The 16,891-nt window shown below is 43.3% G+C and overlaps 3 protein-coding genes across 8 annotated transcripts; all 3 read right to left on the minus strand.

Annotated features, from left to right (window-relative positions):
- Window positions 1-626: 626 nt before the first annotated feature.
- On the minus strand, window positions 627-3,761 carry LOC108022066 (odorant receptor 46a). 2 transcript variants are annotated; one of them, XM_017090911.3, is made up of 4 exons: window positions 2,923-3,761; window positions 2,348-2,436; window positions 2,113-2,287; window positions 627-797 (listed from the first exon to the last, which is right to left on the minus strand). In XM_017090911.3, the coding sequence occupies exons 1-4, from the start codon at window positions 3,745-3,747 to the stop codon at window positions 744-746; spliced, it is 1,143 nt and encodes a 380-aa protein (XP_016946400.2). In that variant the 5' UTR covers window positions 3,748-3,761; the 3' UTR covers window positions 627-743. The 2 variants fall into 2 exon arrangements, with proteins under 2 accessions (XP_016946400.2, XP_016946577.1); XM_017091088.3 differs by lacking the exons at window positions 2,113-2,287; window positions 2,348-2,436; window positions 2,923-3,761 and adding an exon at window positions 858-1,958.
- A 351-nt stretch (window positions 3,762-4,112) lies between these two features.
- LOC108022335 (uncharacterized) lies at window positions 4,113-5,545 on the minus strand. The gene is made up of 3 exons (XM_017091198.3): window positions 5,398-5,545; window positions 4,948-5,340; window positions 4,113-4,891 (listed from the first exon to the last, which is right to left on the minus strand). Exons 1-3 carry the CDS (start codon window positions 5,450-5,452, stop codon window positions 4,284-4,286), a joined length of 1,056 nt encoding a protein of 351 aa, XP_016946687.3. The 5' UTR covers window positions 5,453-5,545; the 3' UTR covers window positions 4,113-4,283.
- A 90-nt stretch (window positions 5,546-5,635) lies between these two features.
- On the minus strand, window positions 5,636-16,582 carry LOC108022658 (upstream-binding protein 1). Of its 5 annotated transcripts, XM_050888300.1 has the most exons (13): window positions 16,235-16,582; window positions 14,940-15,051; window positions 14,594-14,839; window positions 11,895-11,967; window positions 11,434-11,823; window positions 11,205-11,349; window positions 10,408-10,902; window positions 9,743-9,918; window positions 8,129-8,257; window positions 7,853-8,057; window positions 7,648-7,763; window positions 6,781-6,855; window positions 5,636-6,719 (listed from the first exon to the last, which is right to left on the minus strand). In XM_050888300.1, exons 1-13 carry the CDS (start codon window positions 16,580-16,582, stop codon window positions 6,302-6,304), a joined length of 2,928 nt encoding a protein of 975 aa, XP_050744257.1. In that variant the 3' UTR covers window positions 5,636-6,301. The 5 variants fall into 5 exon arrangements, with proteins under 5 accessions (XP_050744257.1, XP_050744256.1, XP_016947210.1 ...); XM_050888299.1 differs by lacking the exon at window positions 8,129-8,257 and having other exon boundaries at window positions 14,594-14,800; window positions 16,256-16,582; XM_017091721.3 differs by lacking the exon at window positions 8,129-8,257 and having other exon boundaries at window positions 16,256-16,582.
- Window positions 16,583-16,891: the final 309 nt, after the last annotated feature.

A 16,891-nucleotide genomic window follows, 5' to 3' on the forward strand; every position in this document is an offset into this window, starting at 1 on the left:
AAAATTATTTAATATTTTTGGGGTTGTGGAGCGATTTCCACCACACCCGAGGTATTACTGTACATGCTTAGGAGGACTTTAGATGGAACAGCTGGGATTGGGTATGTATGTAGATTCTTAAAGTCTTGAGCACTAGAAATGGTTAAGATCTCAATTTATTTAATATTTAAAAAAATTTTAAGTAAGATTTTGTTCCTAATCGGACTATTCTTATAAAAATTAGAGCCAAACATAATCAATACTTTGCAAAGTCAATTAATATTGCGTTACGTCCCGCTAGGTAGCGCTACAGGTGTGCTAGTAAAAGAAACATATTTCCTGGAAGCATATCACCACTCCTCTCGCACTCTTTTTTAGCATATTAAAGGGTATTTCACAGTCGATGAAATCGACTATATCGTTTTATTTTGTTTTTTTAAATTTCTTTCGATAACTTTAGTAGTAACGTTATTGCTAGTTGAAATAATGTAGAACGTCTGGTACTCTTCCTAAGTGCTGGTAACATTGGTTACAATAAATATTTATTACTTTAAACACTTATTTTTTTAACACTTTTGAGATATTTTATAAATATTTGCGAGACAAGCACAATTGCAGTCGGATACTTCTACTAACAAGTGCTTAGCTACTAAATTTATTTTATTTTTAAAGTCTCATGCTAAGAAATGAGTATTTCATCTATTTATGTTCTCCAGATATCCATCCACTAATCCAAGACTTAGATCATTCCAATTCTTCGTAATCTAACTGTTGACCCGTTTTAGCAAGGCGAAATAGCTATACGAGCAGTTAACAATCTGAAAGAAATTAAATTTCATCAGTTATACCAATAAATGAGAACCTTTTAGCTGGCCTACAGAACCAAAGGCCTCCAAGCTGAAAACAAAGGTGGGATTAAAGGTGCGCAAGACCATCGGTGAATTGAAGCGCTGCATCATAAGCAGGAGAATCCGGCGGTTCGACCTATTCCAGCCCGTCCACTGGGCGCTGTAGATGCCGTGACAGAGCCTGGAACTCTGGACAGTCACATCGTTGGAGGCGTAGCAAACGATGAAGATCTGCCAGAGCATCACCAGTTGGTAGATGCAGGTCTTGGCCATGAAGATGGCATCGCCATTGGCCACGGACATGGTGGACATGTCATATAGGTTCGATACCAGCACCAGCACAGAGCACATGAGCTGCACGGATCCTGGCACTTTAATGAACAACTCCACCAGATTCTTGAACTGCACAATTTTGTTGTAGTAGGCGGCACACTCACGCAGCTCCCTGGCGATCTTCTCATTACCCAGGTCACACCTCACAGGTCCCAACTTTTCCAATCTCAGGACCAGCATTTGGAGCTGAACCTTCAGGAAGCAGAGCAGGGAAAAGGCCACCGAGTCGTAGGTGATGTTCAGGACACAAGTCGGCAGCAGGGAAATCGAGTGGAAGAGGTACTGCATCCCATAGCAGATCCTTCCCTGAATGCTGCACCACTCGAACATGGCCAGTGGCAGCTCCTCGTAGTTGGCGAAACAGGGAACCAGCAGGATCAGCGAAGCCGTTGCCCAGGACGTGATGCCATAGAAGTTCCTCATGTGAACAACCGCCCGTCTAGCCGATTCCATAATGCTCCTCTCCTGCTCAGTTTTCGCTGCGAAATCCTGGGACATCATCATCTCAACCAGACCACCGAGCTTTCGGCTCTCCAATTTCAGGTGCAACAGTTTGGTCATGCAGGATATTTCGGTGGCGAACATGAAGAACACCTTCAGGATCTCCCGCACTTGGGAGATGTTGTTCAGTAGCTCCAGGGCGAATAGCAGTAGCATTATGCACAGGATAACCAGGATGAGGTAAAATCGCATCGACTGCAAGCGGCGCTGCTGATCCGTGGCCCAAGTGGGCAGCTGCCAAATGCCCAGGATTTGGAAGTACCACACCTGGTACTTGTAGAAGTCATCCGTTACCATTTGATGCTGAGACATGCTGACGATTTTCACTTTCCCAGCAGAAACCACCTCAAGGAGGGCCTTTTATAGGCCACAAACCCCAGCGGCTAATGAGGCTCATTATGGCAATTGGCTACATAGCGAAAAATGTTTGAAGTATGAAATAATAACCTACCGAGCTGAAAAGCATTAGATCGAAGCCCAGACTGGGATTTAAGGGCCTTATTTTCAGGGTCGAGTGAAGGCGTTGCAAGAAGAGCAGCACTATCCTGCGGGAGTCCCTGTCCCAGTCCACCCAGGCCGTTTTGTACAGCTCATGGGGCAGGTCCAAGCTGCGCTGGGTCACCTCTCTGTCGGGGGAAGAAAGGGATTATTAATCTAAAATAGATTTCAGATGGTATTGTACCCACCCGGCATAGTAGCACAGTATAAAAATCTGACTCAGCATGCACGCCTGATAGGTAATATATTTAAATAGCGCCAGCTTCTCGTCGGACAACTAAAAGTATATGGAAATTTCCATTTATATTTTTAGAAATCGTAGATGTATTAATTTGTATTATATTTATAGGGCCTAGCATGCAACGCATTGAATGCAGTCAGTAAATATACATATTTTATAGAGCCCTATCAGATATTCTCTCGATTTCATACTAATGTAGTCTCTCATTTCTTGAAATCCCCTTACTTTTTCTTCAAATCATCATCATAATGAGATCTTTTTTTTATAAATAAATAATGATTTACATTTAAATTTAACCAACTTTGCAGGTCCTATAGCAATATCTTTGGTTGTGATGTATCTATCATATTTGAAAAACAGTTACAAAGGGTTCCAAAAGACATCTGACTTTTATATTTGGAATAGCTTAATTTTCTCTAATGTTACTTGTTTATGTTTTAATATTTCGAATATCATTTAAATTTACTTCTTATTTAGCTTTAAAATTTGTTTTACTATTTCAAAGATACTATCCATACTCACCAGAGCTATGGCATAGAAATTGGCAGTCAGCACCAAGACGGAGCAAAAGATCTGCATAGAGATCGGCTTGCAAAGAAGGCGCTCTACGGTTCTGGACAGTTCCACAATGGCCATGTGGTACCGGATGTTCTGCTTCAGTTGCTCCTCCACCGAGCTACCGGCGCTGCTCAACCGGCCCATCTTATCCAGTCGCACCGCCACAAGGTCCAGCTGGCACTTTATAAAGATGAACAGCGAGGAGCTGAGGGAATCGAAGCCTATATTGGTGGCACAGGAGACGGTTAGGGCGAGGCATTGATAGCAATAGAGAAGCCAGTAGCCGGGGGAACCAGGATTGTCGCCAAATGGATTATATGTGCTCAGTGGAAGCTGGGACCAGTCCACCACGAACTGCGGTATAAGGATCATGGACAAGGCCGCCACCGACAGAGTCCCATAGAAATCCCTGAGTTTCCGGCTCCTTTCACAGGCAGCTGCCAGGATCAACTCCTCCTCCAAGCCCCTTGGTCGAAAATCTTCGTCATGCAACCTCTTGAAGAGCTCCACCAGTTCCACATTATTGGCCTTGATGCTCAGCAGCTTGGTGGTGTGTCCTGCACTGGTGGCCAGGACGAAGATTGCCCTCACAACCTCGGACATGGAGCTCAGGTTGCCCACCACATGCATCACCAGCAGGAGATCAAAGAGCAGCACCCAAAATCCGACCACATGCAGGTGGTTGACCTGGTGAAAGATTCTCCAGCGGCTTTCGGTTTGGGGCCAAAGCGAGAACACGTTCAAGAGCGCCTTCTGGCCATTGTAGAAGATATCCACTCTGTTCCTCATTTTCCAGGGGATTCTTTTTTGACTTAAGCATAATTGATTTGGTCAAGTGTTTTTATAGCTCCTCTGAAAGCATTTAAAAACTCGTTAGAGGGTTCTTATGGTTGGCTAATCGGGCTGGTGTGTTTTAAGCCCAGCTACGTCTAATCGGTTAAGGTAATTCAATTATTAAAATGAAAGTAGTTAACCAAGAATCAATCTTGAAAAAAAATTATTCTATCGAGAAGGGGAAAAAATAAGTAAAAAAAAATCATTGACAAGAAAGAGTCATTGGATTTTACATATCTAAAATAAATTTTAGCCCACCTTATCTTTAAGTTTCCTAAATATAAACAAGGGAAAATGGTTAAGGTGGTAAAATAATCGTTTCCATTTATTACAACCTTTTTTTGCAGTGCATGTCCTTTGGCAAAGGACTTTCGCCATTTTTTGCTAATGTGCGTCTGTTAAATAAAAATACTAAATTATTCAGCCGGCGATTATTACGCAGGACAATTTGGCACAGTCCTCCTATAAAATATACATGAATGTTTTCCTTCCTAGAGAGGAAAGTGCTTGGGATCGCAACAGAAGGTGAATCCCTCATCAGGGTTATTCGGCAGACCCAGGGGGCAATTAACTGGCTGGCAAATATCCAGGCATGGAGGCCTCTCTCTCCGGAAGGTATTGTTATAGGTGAGGAAGACGTATAGCCCATTGCCACTGGCATCTCGCACCACCTTGTAGGTCCACTCGGGCACGGGGATCTTGGAGCCGGCCAGGAAGGCCGACTGAAGGAAGCCACTGGCATCTGGCAACGTCAGGATGCCAATGCCACCGGTCTTGATCCGGTAGTAACTCGACTCCGGAACCTGGCTGCGGACCCACCTCTCTATTTTCTCCCAGTTGCCGTCGTTAATCGACTTGAACTGCGGCACCACGTTCAGATAGCGGAAGGTACTACCCATCTGGTCCGCGAACAGAAAGTCCGCCGAGGCCACCAGATGCCCTCGATTGATCACTAGGGAACGGGCACTTGGCAAGTAGGACTGACCATCTCCGTAAATGCATTTGAAGGCGAAGTATATATTGGACTTCATATATGCAGCGGCCTCCTGGGGACTGAACATCTCATCGGCCACAAAGTCCACGAAGGGTCTCCTCGGAACTTTTAAATAACATTATAAGAGAGGATTAATAAAAAGTATTTGAAGATTCTCTTACAAAAGGTCTTATAGTACACATCACTCTGGGAGTACAAGACCCTTCCTTGTCCGGCATCAAAGCAGGTGCGGTATAGCTCCATGTTCTTGCCATCTATCGTATAGCCCACGGCATATGGGCTACCCGAACATTCGTTATCACGGATCCGCGTTATTATCGGTTGCATCGGATTGGAACAACTCATGGGCAGCGGAACTGAAAACTGTCTATTGTCCTGGCATAGGGTTTCGATCTTGTCCGAGGGATTACAGTACATGCATAGGGTGACACCAGTTGGAACCGTTTCCGTACGCTGCAGCTGAAGGGATCCACTGGCATCGCGGTAGGTGAAGATGCGATTCGACTGCTCCACCATGTACTGGGCTATCCGACAATCGCCCTGCACTTCCCACGCTGTCAAGTTCATACAATACGCAAATGGATTTTCTTATATAATATTTTCTAACTCACCCAAAAAGCATATTAAAGATAGATAAAAGAGCATGATGATGTTAGCACTATCCATCGGTTTTAGAATTTGAAAACCTATTAAATTTTGAAAAAAATTTGCCAAATTGGGATACAAGCTGAATGATTGAAAAAAATTTTAGGGGATTCCCCTCGCACTCGACATCCATCGATATGTTTTAGGAACCTATGAAGCCAATAAATTCGATTTCCCTTTACGAAAAATTAATACACATTGACGTTTGTTTTTTTTTGACAGTCCACTTGTGGATAACACTTTATTGCTTCTATCACATACAAAAGTTGTTGTTTGGTTGCTAGTTGAACTCTGCTTCGAAACAATTGCTCAATTCTTGTATTCGTGGTACTGTACTTGAAGATAATAATCATTATTGTAGAGTTATGTTGCTTTTTTTTGGGTTTTTTTCTTTCTACTTCAAATAATTGATATTGGTTGGGTTCTACAAACAAATATATAATCGTTATATACGAGATAAGCATACGCCATAGAAATATAAGAAATTAAAAGTAGAGAAAATAACGAATCGAAATGCAATCGCATCGGAGAATTAAATGTGCATATGTAGTCGTATATCGTAGGTGGTATAAAATACAAATATTAAATAAACAAAACTTAAAGTGAGGATTGAAAACGAAAACTTAAATATTTTGCACTAGTTCTTCAACGAGGATTTGTGGTGCTTTTTTGTTTAGGGTTTGGGGAACAGGGTTTTCGGGTTGCTGGCTTAAAACTTGTCAAAATTGCTGCGCGAAATCTCAAACTGAAGCTTATATAGAAAACGATTGCGATGTGCCGATCGAACTGCGTGTAAATGCTATAAACTATACTTGGTTGCTCGTATGGTGTCTACACTACAGTGGGACCACTTCGTAACCATAAGAACGCTTAGTTGTTGTCCTGCTTGTTGATCAGCTTGAGGATCACCTTGCCGGCCTGCACCTCCAGGGCGTAGAGGCTGCCGTCCTTGATCTCGTTGTTCAGCACCTCGTCGGTGACGGTCACCAGGATGCCCGACGGCCCCGATATGTACACGCAGCTCTTGTTGGCGTCGTTGAATATGTTGGATCCGCTGCCCGAGTACTTCGAGTGCATCCCCCAGTTGTTGAACAGGGCGGCAGCAGCGGCGGCGGCAGCTCCTCCGGCTCCGTTCTCCTGGGCACTGGCCTTGGCCATGAACTCATAGAAGCCCGGCATCTTGAACAGCTTCTGCTGCAGCTCCTTGGCCGTGTTCGACAGCAAGTAGATGGCATTGTAGCTGCAGCCATCCAGACTGGCGTACAAAGTTAGCCGGGGAGCAATGGTCCTATGGGAAGAGAGATGGATTTGGTAAAGACTTCAGAAATCGACAAAATATAAACACTCACTTGGCGCGCAAAATGTTGAACATGCGAATGCCATCGGCCAGGCCGCAGATCTGAATTAAATCCTCCTTGGACATGCTATAAATAAATCATAGAATATAAATAAATAACAGCCAGACGAATATGAAATATGTGGGTGGTGGTGCGGTATAAAAATAGCAGTTCTACACATAAAAAAGCCATTAAAACCCCTTATATAGATCACAGGGTAATAACTAGAAACCAGTCAAGTATCTTATGCGGTAGGACAGCTATCTTATCAGGTCATTTATTTAATTAAAAGAGTTTAGGGTCCGCTATAAATTGTGGAATCATGTTATCCTATATTTCTTCGGCATTTGTTGTGCTATCTCTTAGATGTCAGTCAACAAGATTACCCAAATAGTGTTTGAGTGATTGAAACATTGTATAAAGTGGCCGGGCAAATGAAATGGTAATCAAAAGAACTCAAGTACTCTTGGTTTGCCCGACAAAGGGGTTCTTGTTGACAAATTGTCTGGGAATTATACTAAGTTTTCTAAACCTTTTTTCTTACGTTGCAACCGTTATCAGATATATCATATAACTTTTTGATTAGAAAATATATTTGTGGGTAATAAATATTATTCGCTATAAACGGGGTCCCTAAGAATGGAAAACTAGTTTAAGTGTTCCTTATAACTTAAAGAACTTTAAGGACATGATATAAGAGAACAATAAATAAATTCCTAATAGAAAATATTTGTTAATATTTCCACAGAGTTCATGATAGAATCCACGAACTTGCAACATAATAAGGAAAGTCTTTATATACGTTATTTTTCATTCTATGAGAACCGTGTCAAAACCCTGTATAGTTATGGTCAAAACCCTTTTTACCAGATCACATACCGCATGATATCCGCTCCCGAGAAGTGTGCGAACGTGGAGAGATAGGACGTGAGGCGATGATTGGTCAGCCACTGCGTCACTTGCGAGGGCGTCGATTCCGGCATTATGTTCTGGTTCTGATATGGACAATAAAGGGTCGTTAGTTAGTTAACTAGCTGGGTTGTCTGATTTTTGGGAGGGGGATCAGTGGGGCGATGACACCTACATAGTCGTCCATGTCGGCGGGCACATGCTGCGGTGAGACCATGTTGGTGGCGTCCATCAGCTTGAGGGTGGGCGAGTTGGTCGATGTCACCGAGTTGATGGCTATGGGGCTGCTGCTGGTAGCCGGCGATGGAGCACTTGGCGCAAACGGAAGCATCCCATCGTACTTGGGTATGTGCACGGGCGAATTCGGCCAGAGTTTCATACTGCAAAAGGGCGGGATACAAGGAAAAGGATGAGTAAGAGTCAGCTTAGAACCGGTTCCTGCAGATCCTACAAATCCAATAGAGCTCGTTGTGTGTCTGACGTTGGCAGGGGCGACGATCCTTCAGATGCAAGCGCATGTTCACGAATGCGAGGGACTCCTCCATCGCGGAATTCGCATTTCAGATTTCCCATTGCCCCGCTGCCCGGGCAATCTGGTTTGCTCTTCCCCGCACCACTTGCCTTGTTTACTAGCCACCCGATACGCCCTGTTGCGGCTGATTGGCCATTCGAACCCGTTTGGAAACTATTTTATATGGCTGCCTTTCTACCGGGGCAGCTTTTCCAGACTTTCGTCTTTAGCCACCTCCACCCCGCCACAATCATTTCCGGTTTTTTGAATGGATAATGCCCCGGCATTAGGATGGCTTTCCTGCCGCTGATCGATATAATCGATCCTAACACAAAACAAGACCTTATACAATCCCCATATCATTTGCCATTATTATCTATAGTGCTCGGCCTGCGAACAAACGAACTCATTGAGCAGAAACGAAAACCGAAAACCGGTTAAAAGCAACTTTAAACTAAAAATAGCTTGGAGCAGGCGCAAAAACAACAAATCCCACGGCGCCAAACGCTCTTACCTGGTCTCTTAGCGCCCAGTGATCCTTCAGTTTCTCTCTACAGATCTCTCGAGATCTCTGCCCTCTCTCCAAATCTCTTTCTCCCGATTCTCCCGATCTCTCGCATATATCTATCTACTGGCCTCTCAATTCGATTGATCTTTATGATTCGGCGATCATGCAAATGACAAACTAAATGATTTCCTCTGAAAATTATGGGGAATTTCCATTGGAAAATGCGTTTCGAAATTGTAGGGCAATGGCTCATATTTATAGGTGAAGGTAATTCTTTGGCCACTCTCTTATAGAAAAGATATCGTCTGGTTCTAAGCAAACAACTTTTGATGATGCCTCAGAAACGAAAGTGTGTTGGTTGTTTCTTTGTTTATATTTCAAATTCATAAATAAGAATAATTTTATTTGATCTTCGTAGTCAAAGAGTTTTTATTTTAGAACCAAAGGGTACGAACCATTTTTCAGATTCTTCTTTCAGTATAAACTTCAATCCTTATTTTCAAAATATTTTAAAATACTACTTGAAAACAAGCTCCAAATATTAATAAATTTATATAATCTCCCAAAAAAACAATATGATCTTGTGTAAATCCCTAAATAGTATCATCAATCCCATTTTTAAGTCTACTGAATAAAATACAAGTACAATTTAATATTCCTTTCCAACCTTCTACGTGCTAGATTTGTAATGCAGTTTATCCAAACATGTTAGAGACCCTACCTTACGGCTCTGAACCGCACTGTACGAGCGGATAAGGAACAAGTACCTACGTGATACGTAATATGCACTTGATCTTAACTGGATGTTATGTAAATGGTTGGGACTGCAGTCGGTTGGTTCGTAAATCAAAAAGCCCGGGCCGTATCTGTCACATAAATACGACTTGTGGAAAAATTTGCGAGCTCAATTGGAAGATTGCGGGACTGCGCAGCGAAATAAATTGTTGCTTAATTCTGGAGCAGAAACTATACGCCAGTTGGAGAGATTCTCTCTCCCCCGTAATATCTCTGCAGCTCTATGCGCTTGTGGAACTTGAAATACTCACTATTCGGGACTGTAGCAGCCAGTGGTGGTGGCAGGCATCACCAGATCCAGGGATATGTCGTTCATGATGGTGCACTCGTAGCTGGGCTGGAACTTCTCCTGTTCCGATTGCGGACGCTTCTGGATCTTCTCCCGATCCTGCTTATGCTTGCGATCAGCTCCTTTTAGCTTGAATACCTGAGAATAATGTAGGATTAATATAAAATGTATTCGATAAGATCATTTGGCGGACAGCTCTCTTGAGCGGACAGGCCAATATAGTTTAATATTTCCCATTATCTTTCATATCTTTTCAGAATGGGAATTCCCACTTATCTTTGTTATTTTAAAATTTTAAAGATATGTACGACTAAAACAATAACAAGCATATAGCTTTTAGTCATTCATAGGATAATTTTTTTTGCCCAAAAAAGATACACATTCTGATGGTACTTGGTTTTTGTGAGAGAAGGTACACACAACTCAAAAACTAACTTCTGTTTATCTACTTTCCGTAATATTCCAGTAGATCTTGCGAAAAGAAATTTTTTTTTAGCTTCAAAACATTATAGACGACAAATCTATAGATTTTTACGGACAGAGCAGAGACAACATTGGAGATTATTCTATACGGACAAAATTCTGTCCGCCCAAGGGAGCTTTCGATAAAGGACGTCCCCAACTCACCTTGATCTGGCAGGCAGCTGCATGGACCGCCTGTTTGGCGCTGTTGCCGCCATTTGGAGTCCGTTCCGGAGATCCTGGGGCAGTGGAGCCACTGTTTCCGCTGGCGATGCTGTTGCCGCTGCCACTGCCACTGCCGCTGCTGTTACTGCCGCCGGAGACCGAGCTGGTGTTAGTACTGTTTGTGTTTTCTATATAGGTTTCAATCTGCAGTCGGAAGGGCACACCCTTCTCGCCGCCGTGCTTCTTGGGGGTAAATTCGGTGGAAATGCAGTTGACCTTGATGTAGACGCCGACCTCCTTCAGCGGGTCCCAGAAGATCTCGACGGTGTTCAGTGAGCCGGAGCTGAGTGGCTGCGACACGTGGCAGAGGCCGTACGAGAGCGGTACGTCCACCTCAATGATGCGTTCGCCAGGGCGGGATTGCTGCCATTGCTGCATCTGCTCGCGCTCCATGAACTGCAGGCGGCGCTCGTGGAAACATATCTTGATCACGCTCTGCAATAGGAGTCCAGAGGGGAGACGGGGGTTTTCATGAGTGGTGGCAAGAAGTGAAGTCACTCGGAAAGTTTTTTTCGCACACGCAGATTTCACATGTACATGGAGCAGCCGTGGTTTGGGTTTGGTTTTGCCTCCTAGTCGGATCTCTCAAGTCGTCCGGCTTAATTGGGGCTTATTAAAATCAATTGAGCCCCCCAGATACACACATTCGGTCGCACTCACTCGACGGTCGAATAATTCACCGCATCACATGACTCTCCAGCTCAACTGGAGGCTGCGGACAGGGACTTTGGACTCACCTTCAGTATCTTATCCCTGTACAGGGACAGGTCGCCGATCTTCTTCAGCTTGATCTCGTAGCTCTGGCCCTGGTTGAGGTACGTCAGGGTCTCCTCGTTGTTCTTGGTGGCAATCGAAGTGGCCGCTGCCAAAATGTACTGAAACCTGAAAGAGCAGGGAGGGATTATTATCTGTTAGTCTAGTAATCTATCCTGATCTAACAAAAGGAGAGTACTTTATAATACTTACTTGTGATCCTCGGCATGGGTAGCTCCATTAGCCGAGACGAGTTCGATCTTAGATGGGTCCAAAACGCTGAGCTGCTGCTGGGGCTTGCCCTTCTCGTTCAACTCATACTCTGTGTTGGCCAATGGCGAACCCTGCGGCGAGCCGCACCCGCAGATGAGCCCGGAGTTCACATCATGCTTGCCATTTCCAGCTGAGCCCGAACCGTTGGCCGAGTCCTTGCCCGGAGCAGCCTGCTTGGGCGAGTTCTGGGCCTCGTCCAACTTGGCAATAGCCACGGCCGGCGATCCTACGGCATTGTCCAGGGAGACCTTGGGACTCGGCTTGATCTGCTCCGTCTGGGGCTCCTGCTTCAGGGTGGTCAGCGTGGGCGAGAACGACAGGAAGTTCTCACTGGTCGCACGAGGGAGGGAAAATGGTATTTAGCTCGGTGGAATTCAGTTGCATTCGTGGGCATTTCTTACTTGTTCAAGTACGAGTTGCTGTTGAACTCGGCGTTCAAATCGAAGCCAATATCATCACTCCAGCTGCTGCGACCTGTGAATTGGAAGAATACCAAAAACTGTAGTTTAAACCATATCTGGCACGTTTGCGATTTCTTTTAGATTTAAACTGTTATCACAGAGTGACGCTCTCGACAACCATCAACGACCTTAAACCGTTGACGTCAAACTTATGTCTTGGCCAAAATAAATTCGGTGAGGAATTCATAGCATGCGACATTTGCAAGGCCAACTAATAATTAATTGATAAACACGTAACTATAATTTCATACAGCTTCAGCGTCTGCTATTTTAAATACGGGTCACCAATTATAATGTAATAATGTCTAAATATGTTCTGTAGAGCAATTTTAAAGATGGCTTTTCTCTTAACATCATGGATTCATTTTATTTTGTCAATTGTATGGTTCTGTTATTACCTTGTGCATCTAAATTAAGAACACTTCATTTGAGTACACCAAAAATATCCACCTTATCTAAGTAGCCCACTTGATGAACAGATTTTTCCGTGCATTGGTGTAGCGATAAGAGCGCTGAGGTGCACTTGACTCATATTAAATAGATTTATATTAAGTCACAAAATGTGAATAGTGCTAACCAGGTTTCTTTTTAAGGAAAATAACCAATACAATCTAGAATTCGTAAGCCATTACTTTTAATTGCTTTTACAAAACTTCTCAAAAAAATGTGTACTTTAATGAATACATGCTTTGTGAGGCCTCATCAATTGATTTAATCTGTCTACAGAACACAAATTTGGATGTGTGGGTTCTATCGGACAATACGTATCTCGATCACAATTGATTCAGAGTTATCCAAGACCCGAATGACGCACATCGCAATGCCGCTGCCCAGTCACATTTCACATTCGCGATAGTGCCGCAGTCAATTGTTTGATTAAAAGTATCTGTAAATGTGGCCATACAGGCGCATCAAATAGAATGGATGCTCCCGGTTAGTTCCCTTGACAAATGGCAAGGGGAAATGGCTTCAATATCGTCTTATAGCCTTCGCTTATATAAATGTGCGAATGTGGGGAAAAGCCAGGACAAAGCCGGGGCCATTAGGCCCGTGGAATGATCTAAGATCGGGGTTGGTCCGCCCTATAATCGTGGAGTTCTGAAAGTTTTCCTAATACTATACTAGCAAAACGCTAGCGTTTAGTCTTATCTGCGCCGAGTGCCGCCTGGCGGATGATAAGCCATCAGCGAGAGAGGGCCGAGCACTAGATTGGAGTCCAAATTATATGGTCGGGTAGTACCCCACACAGGCCCGTCTACCTAAATCTGTTTGTGCCGAAGTGTTCCAGTGTGCCAGTCACTCGTTTCGGGGCAATTAGTCCGGGGACCCTGCGTGATTTTTGGAGCTATCTCGAGGGCGTATCTACGGAGCTTAAAGGGTTTCGGTTGGGGGCCTGTTCGGGCCGTTGGAAAAGTACCGAGAGAAGATTTTTATTTCATTCTATTATTAATGTTCCTATTGATTAACACGAGCGCAGGTGCTAAGTTAATTACGGCTTTATGGCGGTGTTTTAACCATCGCAGGCTGTTAATTTCATTACGCCCGATGCTCCGAAATTAAAATCGCTCGAATGTTAATCAGTTTATGAAACTATTTAAAGACTGGCTCTCTGGAAGTGCACTCCACCAGCGTAAAGTTTGCTTAGCATCGTCAAACATTCGAAACCCAGAGTTGAACCCTTTTCCAAGCTCCACCTTTAATTGCAATCTCACGCATAAGTCGTATAACTCCAATGTCTGATAGATACAGACTAATTAGCGATCGTATCCCATTGTTTATACGCCACTTAGCACCCCTCAACAGAAAGACTCACGTTTGTCTTGGGACTTAGGATCGAATCAGTCGTTAGATTGGGTACATCTGTCTATCATTCCAATGTATCCAATAGATATATACATATCCGTACTTGTACAGGGCTGTATAATCAAAGAGGCGCAGCTCGGAAACGGGTTTATCCATTAAGGCGGCTTCTAATTAGCCTGCACACGCGGGAGGGCAACGGGTTTCTGACTCGCCCCCAGATTCCAGCTGAAATCCCAGGAAGCATCATTAAGTCTTGAATTCCTGCTTCTTGCTTTCATTGATTGTGGGTCACCCTACATTTTATGCAAATTACCAAGTTAATTCAGTGAACAGCGATCATCGCAATGATGTCAGTGTATTGAATTAATACTTTTGTATAAATTGAAAAGATCTTTAGACGAGAGAGTGAAATTTTAATTTACGATTGTTCAAAGTATTTTCATCTTTAACATGATTGTGCGGCCTGTTTTAAGCTGCGGTTAAAATAAGCAGGGAAATATTCGCAAGCTTCTGGTCTTCACTGAGGATCAAATATAGTCTATAGTTTGATACAAAATAATAGAAAACTAAATCTTTAATTTAGGAATTCCTTAAAGCTTTGAAACCACGTAAGATAATGTTAAGACTTAAGTTTTGTTTTGGGGACTTCAAGATTAGTCACTGCGGGGAATTCCGACTCATGCCACTTTATTAACTGCGATGACATTTAAGATCTAATATTTCGTGGAATATAAAGAGCTATCATTCTGCAATGATAGGATTCCAGGAAAGCATCGTACTTATGATTGAATAGGTTTCTCCCACAGCATTCTATGATAGTCAGAGGGAATCCTTACCAGAGTGCTTCTCCCGCTTGTGCTTGTCCTTCTCCTGATGGGCCACCTTGGTGGGCAGCTCGCCGCTCTGCGATGCTGTGGGTGAGTTTTCGCCTTGGACAATGTCCAAAGAGTCCCAATCCATTCGTCTTTTGCGTGAGCCGCTGTTCAGGTAAATGGTCTGCACGTCGATGATCTGCGGTCCCGGCGAGTCCTTCGACTGGGCGTCTACGACAATGGTAATTTGTTCGATTAGCGAGCTGCTCTCTACGAGGTCATTGGATGTCGGAGGTCATGACAATGATGAGATGGGAGGAGATGAGGTGAGCTGACTGATCTGGCTGATCTGATTGCGGCACTGGCTTACCTGTCCACGATTCCTCAGAGTTTGGCGGCGAGTCAACAAAGTTGATCACTTGCTCATAGTCCGAACCAATATGCTGGTGATGGTAGCCGCTGATGAAGTGGCGGTTTTGGATCTGGAAAGCCGAAACGGAGGGATTTTAGTTCGAAAACTGAGTTTCGACGCCGCAATCAAGTGTAGAAGCGCGTCTAGCCGCCAACGAGGCTATGCCCTCTCAGCATTATCTCGACAGTCCAGCTGGAATTCTGTATATGTAGGTTCGAACCTTGCTGATAAGGTCGCTGAAAATCTCTCGTGAGCTCTTCCCAATCCCTCTTTGTCTCTTTTTGGGCAGAGAGAGTGGGTAAAAACACCCATCGATTCATGTTTATTTGCCGACGAGGACTCGTACTCGGCTTGAACTCATACATTTATACGTTTCAAAGATAAGTTCGAACAGGCTCGATGTAAACAAACGGGAAAGCGGTTCAGCCTGAAGAGCTGGGCAAAGAAGACCCAGAACTTGTGGCTATATTTAAACATACATCCGAAAATAAGGGAAAACCCATATCGGCGAGTGAGTCGGGGACTGTTGACGTAACGCTTGCAACTTTTTACTAAGCGCTGTTCTGTTGTTTTCCCTCTATCTGTCTACCACAACTTTGTTATATGATACACCCCGCCATATAGTATAATTAGCAATTGAACTAAATATTTATACATGCCTCAAGGCGAATCTCGAAAAGTGTTCTTTATTTAATTGTAGGGAATCTTAAAAGAAACAAAGTAACGATGGCTTGGAAAACAGTTGCATAAACATTTATATCTATAAGTAGTCTGGATTCTGTAGAATTCCTAGTTTGTTTGATGTCCTAACACTGAGAGTAACGTTTCACTAAAACGGATTATTTCAACTTTTTTTAGAACTCTTTAAACCCTTATTTTAATTGTGTTTGCAACATTAAACATTTACGCAGCATCTTGATACTTCCCCACTCTATTAATCGAGACGAAAAGTTCTTGAAAGCTAGACGAAAGAGTTTTACTGTGCTTGCAACGCATCTTTAGTCGTTTTACCTTTTGAGAAGACACGTTCTTAAAAGCTAGACAAAAGTACTATTGAAACTATAAGTCTCAATTTTCGTTTTTGGGAAGAATCGCATCTCAAATTTTGAGACTGGGATCGAGAGAACGTTTTAAAATTAGTGTTTTTTAGAGTGTTTCAAATAGTACACCCCCTTAGTAGTAAAATGGCAATACCTAATACTGCGTCCTAGTAAAAGGAGGGAAACTACATCGTTGGTGGCCTTTCAACTCACCTGATTAAGGTTTTCACTTACACTGTTGTTAGTGTTGGTGTTGTTGTTGGTGCTCTGATTATTGACACTGTTGTTGATGTTATTATTCTGATACTGATCTCTATTCAGATTATTGTTGAATTCCATTTGGTCTAATTCGTTGAAAAGGTTCAAATCGAACTTCGTTGAGAAGGTGCGCTGTTGTTGAATGTGTTCCTCTTGTTGTTGTTGTTGTGGTTGAATGTGATGTTGTGGGTGGTGGCTCAAAAGCTGTTGTTGTTGTTGTTGATGATGATGCGTGTATTGTGGATCAAATATGCTTTGTAAATCCAACAGACCGGAGTTTTGCGATAGAAACGAAAGCGCCATTCGGTACGTGAGTTAACGGCGTTGGAATCGCGTTCTTTTCTGCTTAGTCCTGTATTTTCTTCTTTTTTCGATAGATAGCCGCCTGAATTATTGGAGTGATTGTGTCCACCCGAAGTGTAGGGAACACAGCTTTCGACCGGAGTCCTTTCGCCAGCAATTTTGCTCAAGTTTTTCGGTGCAACGCGAAATGCAACCAAGGTATGATTGATGGTAATTGTAATATTCGAAGTAGAAAACGTTTATTGATCGACTGACACTTACTGATTACTTGCTTAGGTTAACATTTTGGCTTGTTCAAAATGCTCATAT

Source organism: Drosophila biarmipes, chromosome 2R, assembly GCF_025231255.1.
Source record: "Drosophila biarmipes strain raj3 chromosome 2R, RU_DBia_V1.1, whole genome shotgun sequence".
NCBI classification, from domain to species: domain Eukaryota; kingdom Metazoa; phylum Arthropoda; class Insecta; order Diptera; family Drosophilidae; genus Drosophila; species Drosophila biarmipes.

Bases quoted from the DNA above. Each gene is read 5' to 3' on its own strand.
- LOC108022066 (XM_017091088.3), bottom strand. From the start codon at position 1,958: ATGGTAACGGATGACTTCTACAAGTACCAGGTGTGGTACTTCCAAATC. The intron at 798-857 runs GTAGGCCAGCTA...AATTTCTTTCAG, and splicing joins GCTTGGAGGCCTTTGGTTCT to ATTGTTAACTGCTCGTATAG.
- LOC108022335 (XM_017091198.3), bottom strand. From the start codon at position 5,452: ATGGATAGTGCTAACATCATCATGCTCTTTTATCTATCTTTAATATGC. The intron at 5,341-5,397 runs GTGAGTTAGAAA...TGAACTTGACAG, and splicing joins ATCTTTAATATGCTTTTTGG to CGTGGGAAGTGCAGGGCGAT. The intron at 4,892-4,947 runs GTAAGAGAATCT...GTTATTTAAAAG, and splicing joins TGTGTACTATAAGACCTTTT to TTCCGAGGAGACCCTTCGTG.
- LOC108022658 (XM_050888300.1), bottom strand. From the start codon at position 16,582: ATGGCGCTTTCGTTTCTATCGCAAAACTCCGGTCTGTTGGATTTACAA. The intron at 10,903-11,204 runs GTGAGTCCAAAG...CTCCTATTGCAG, and splicing joins ACAGGGATAAGATACTGAAG to AGCGTGATCAAGATATGTTT. The intron at 9,919-10,407 runs GTGAGTTGGGGA...CATTATTCTCAG, and splicing joins CAGCTGCCTGCCAGATCAAG to GTATTCAAGCTAAAAGGAGC.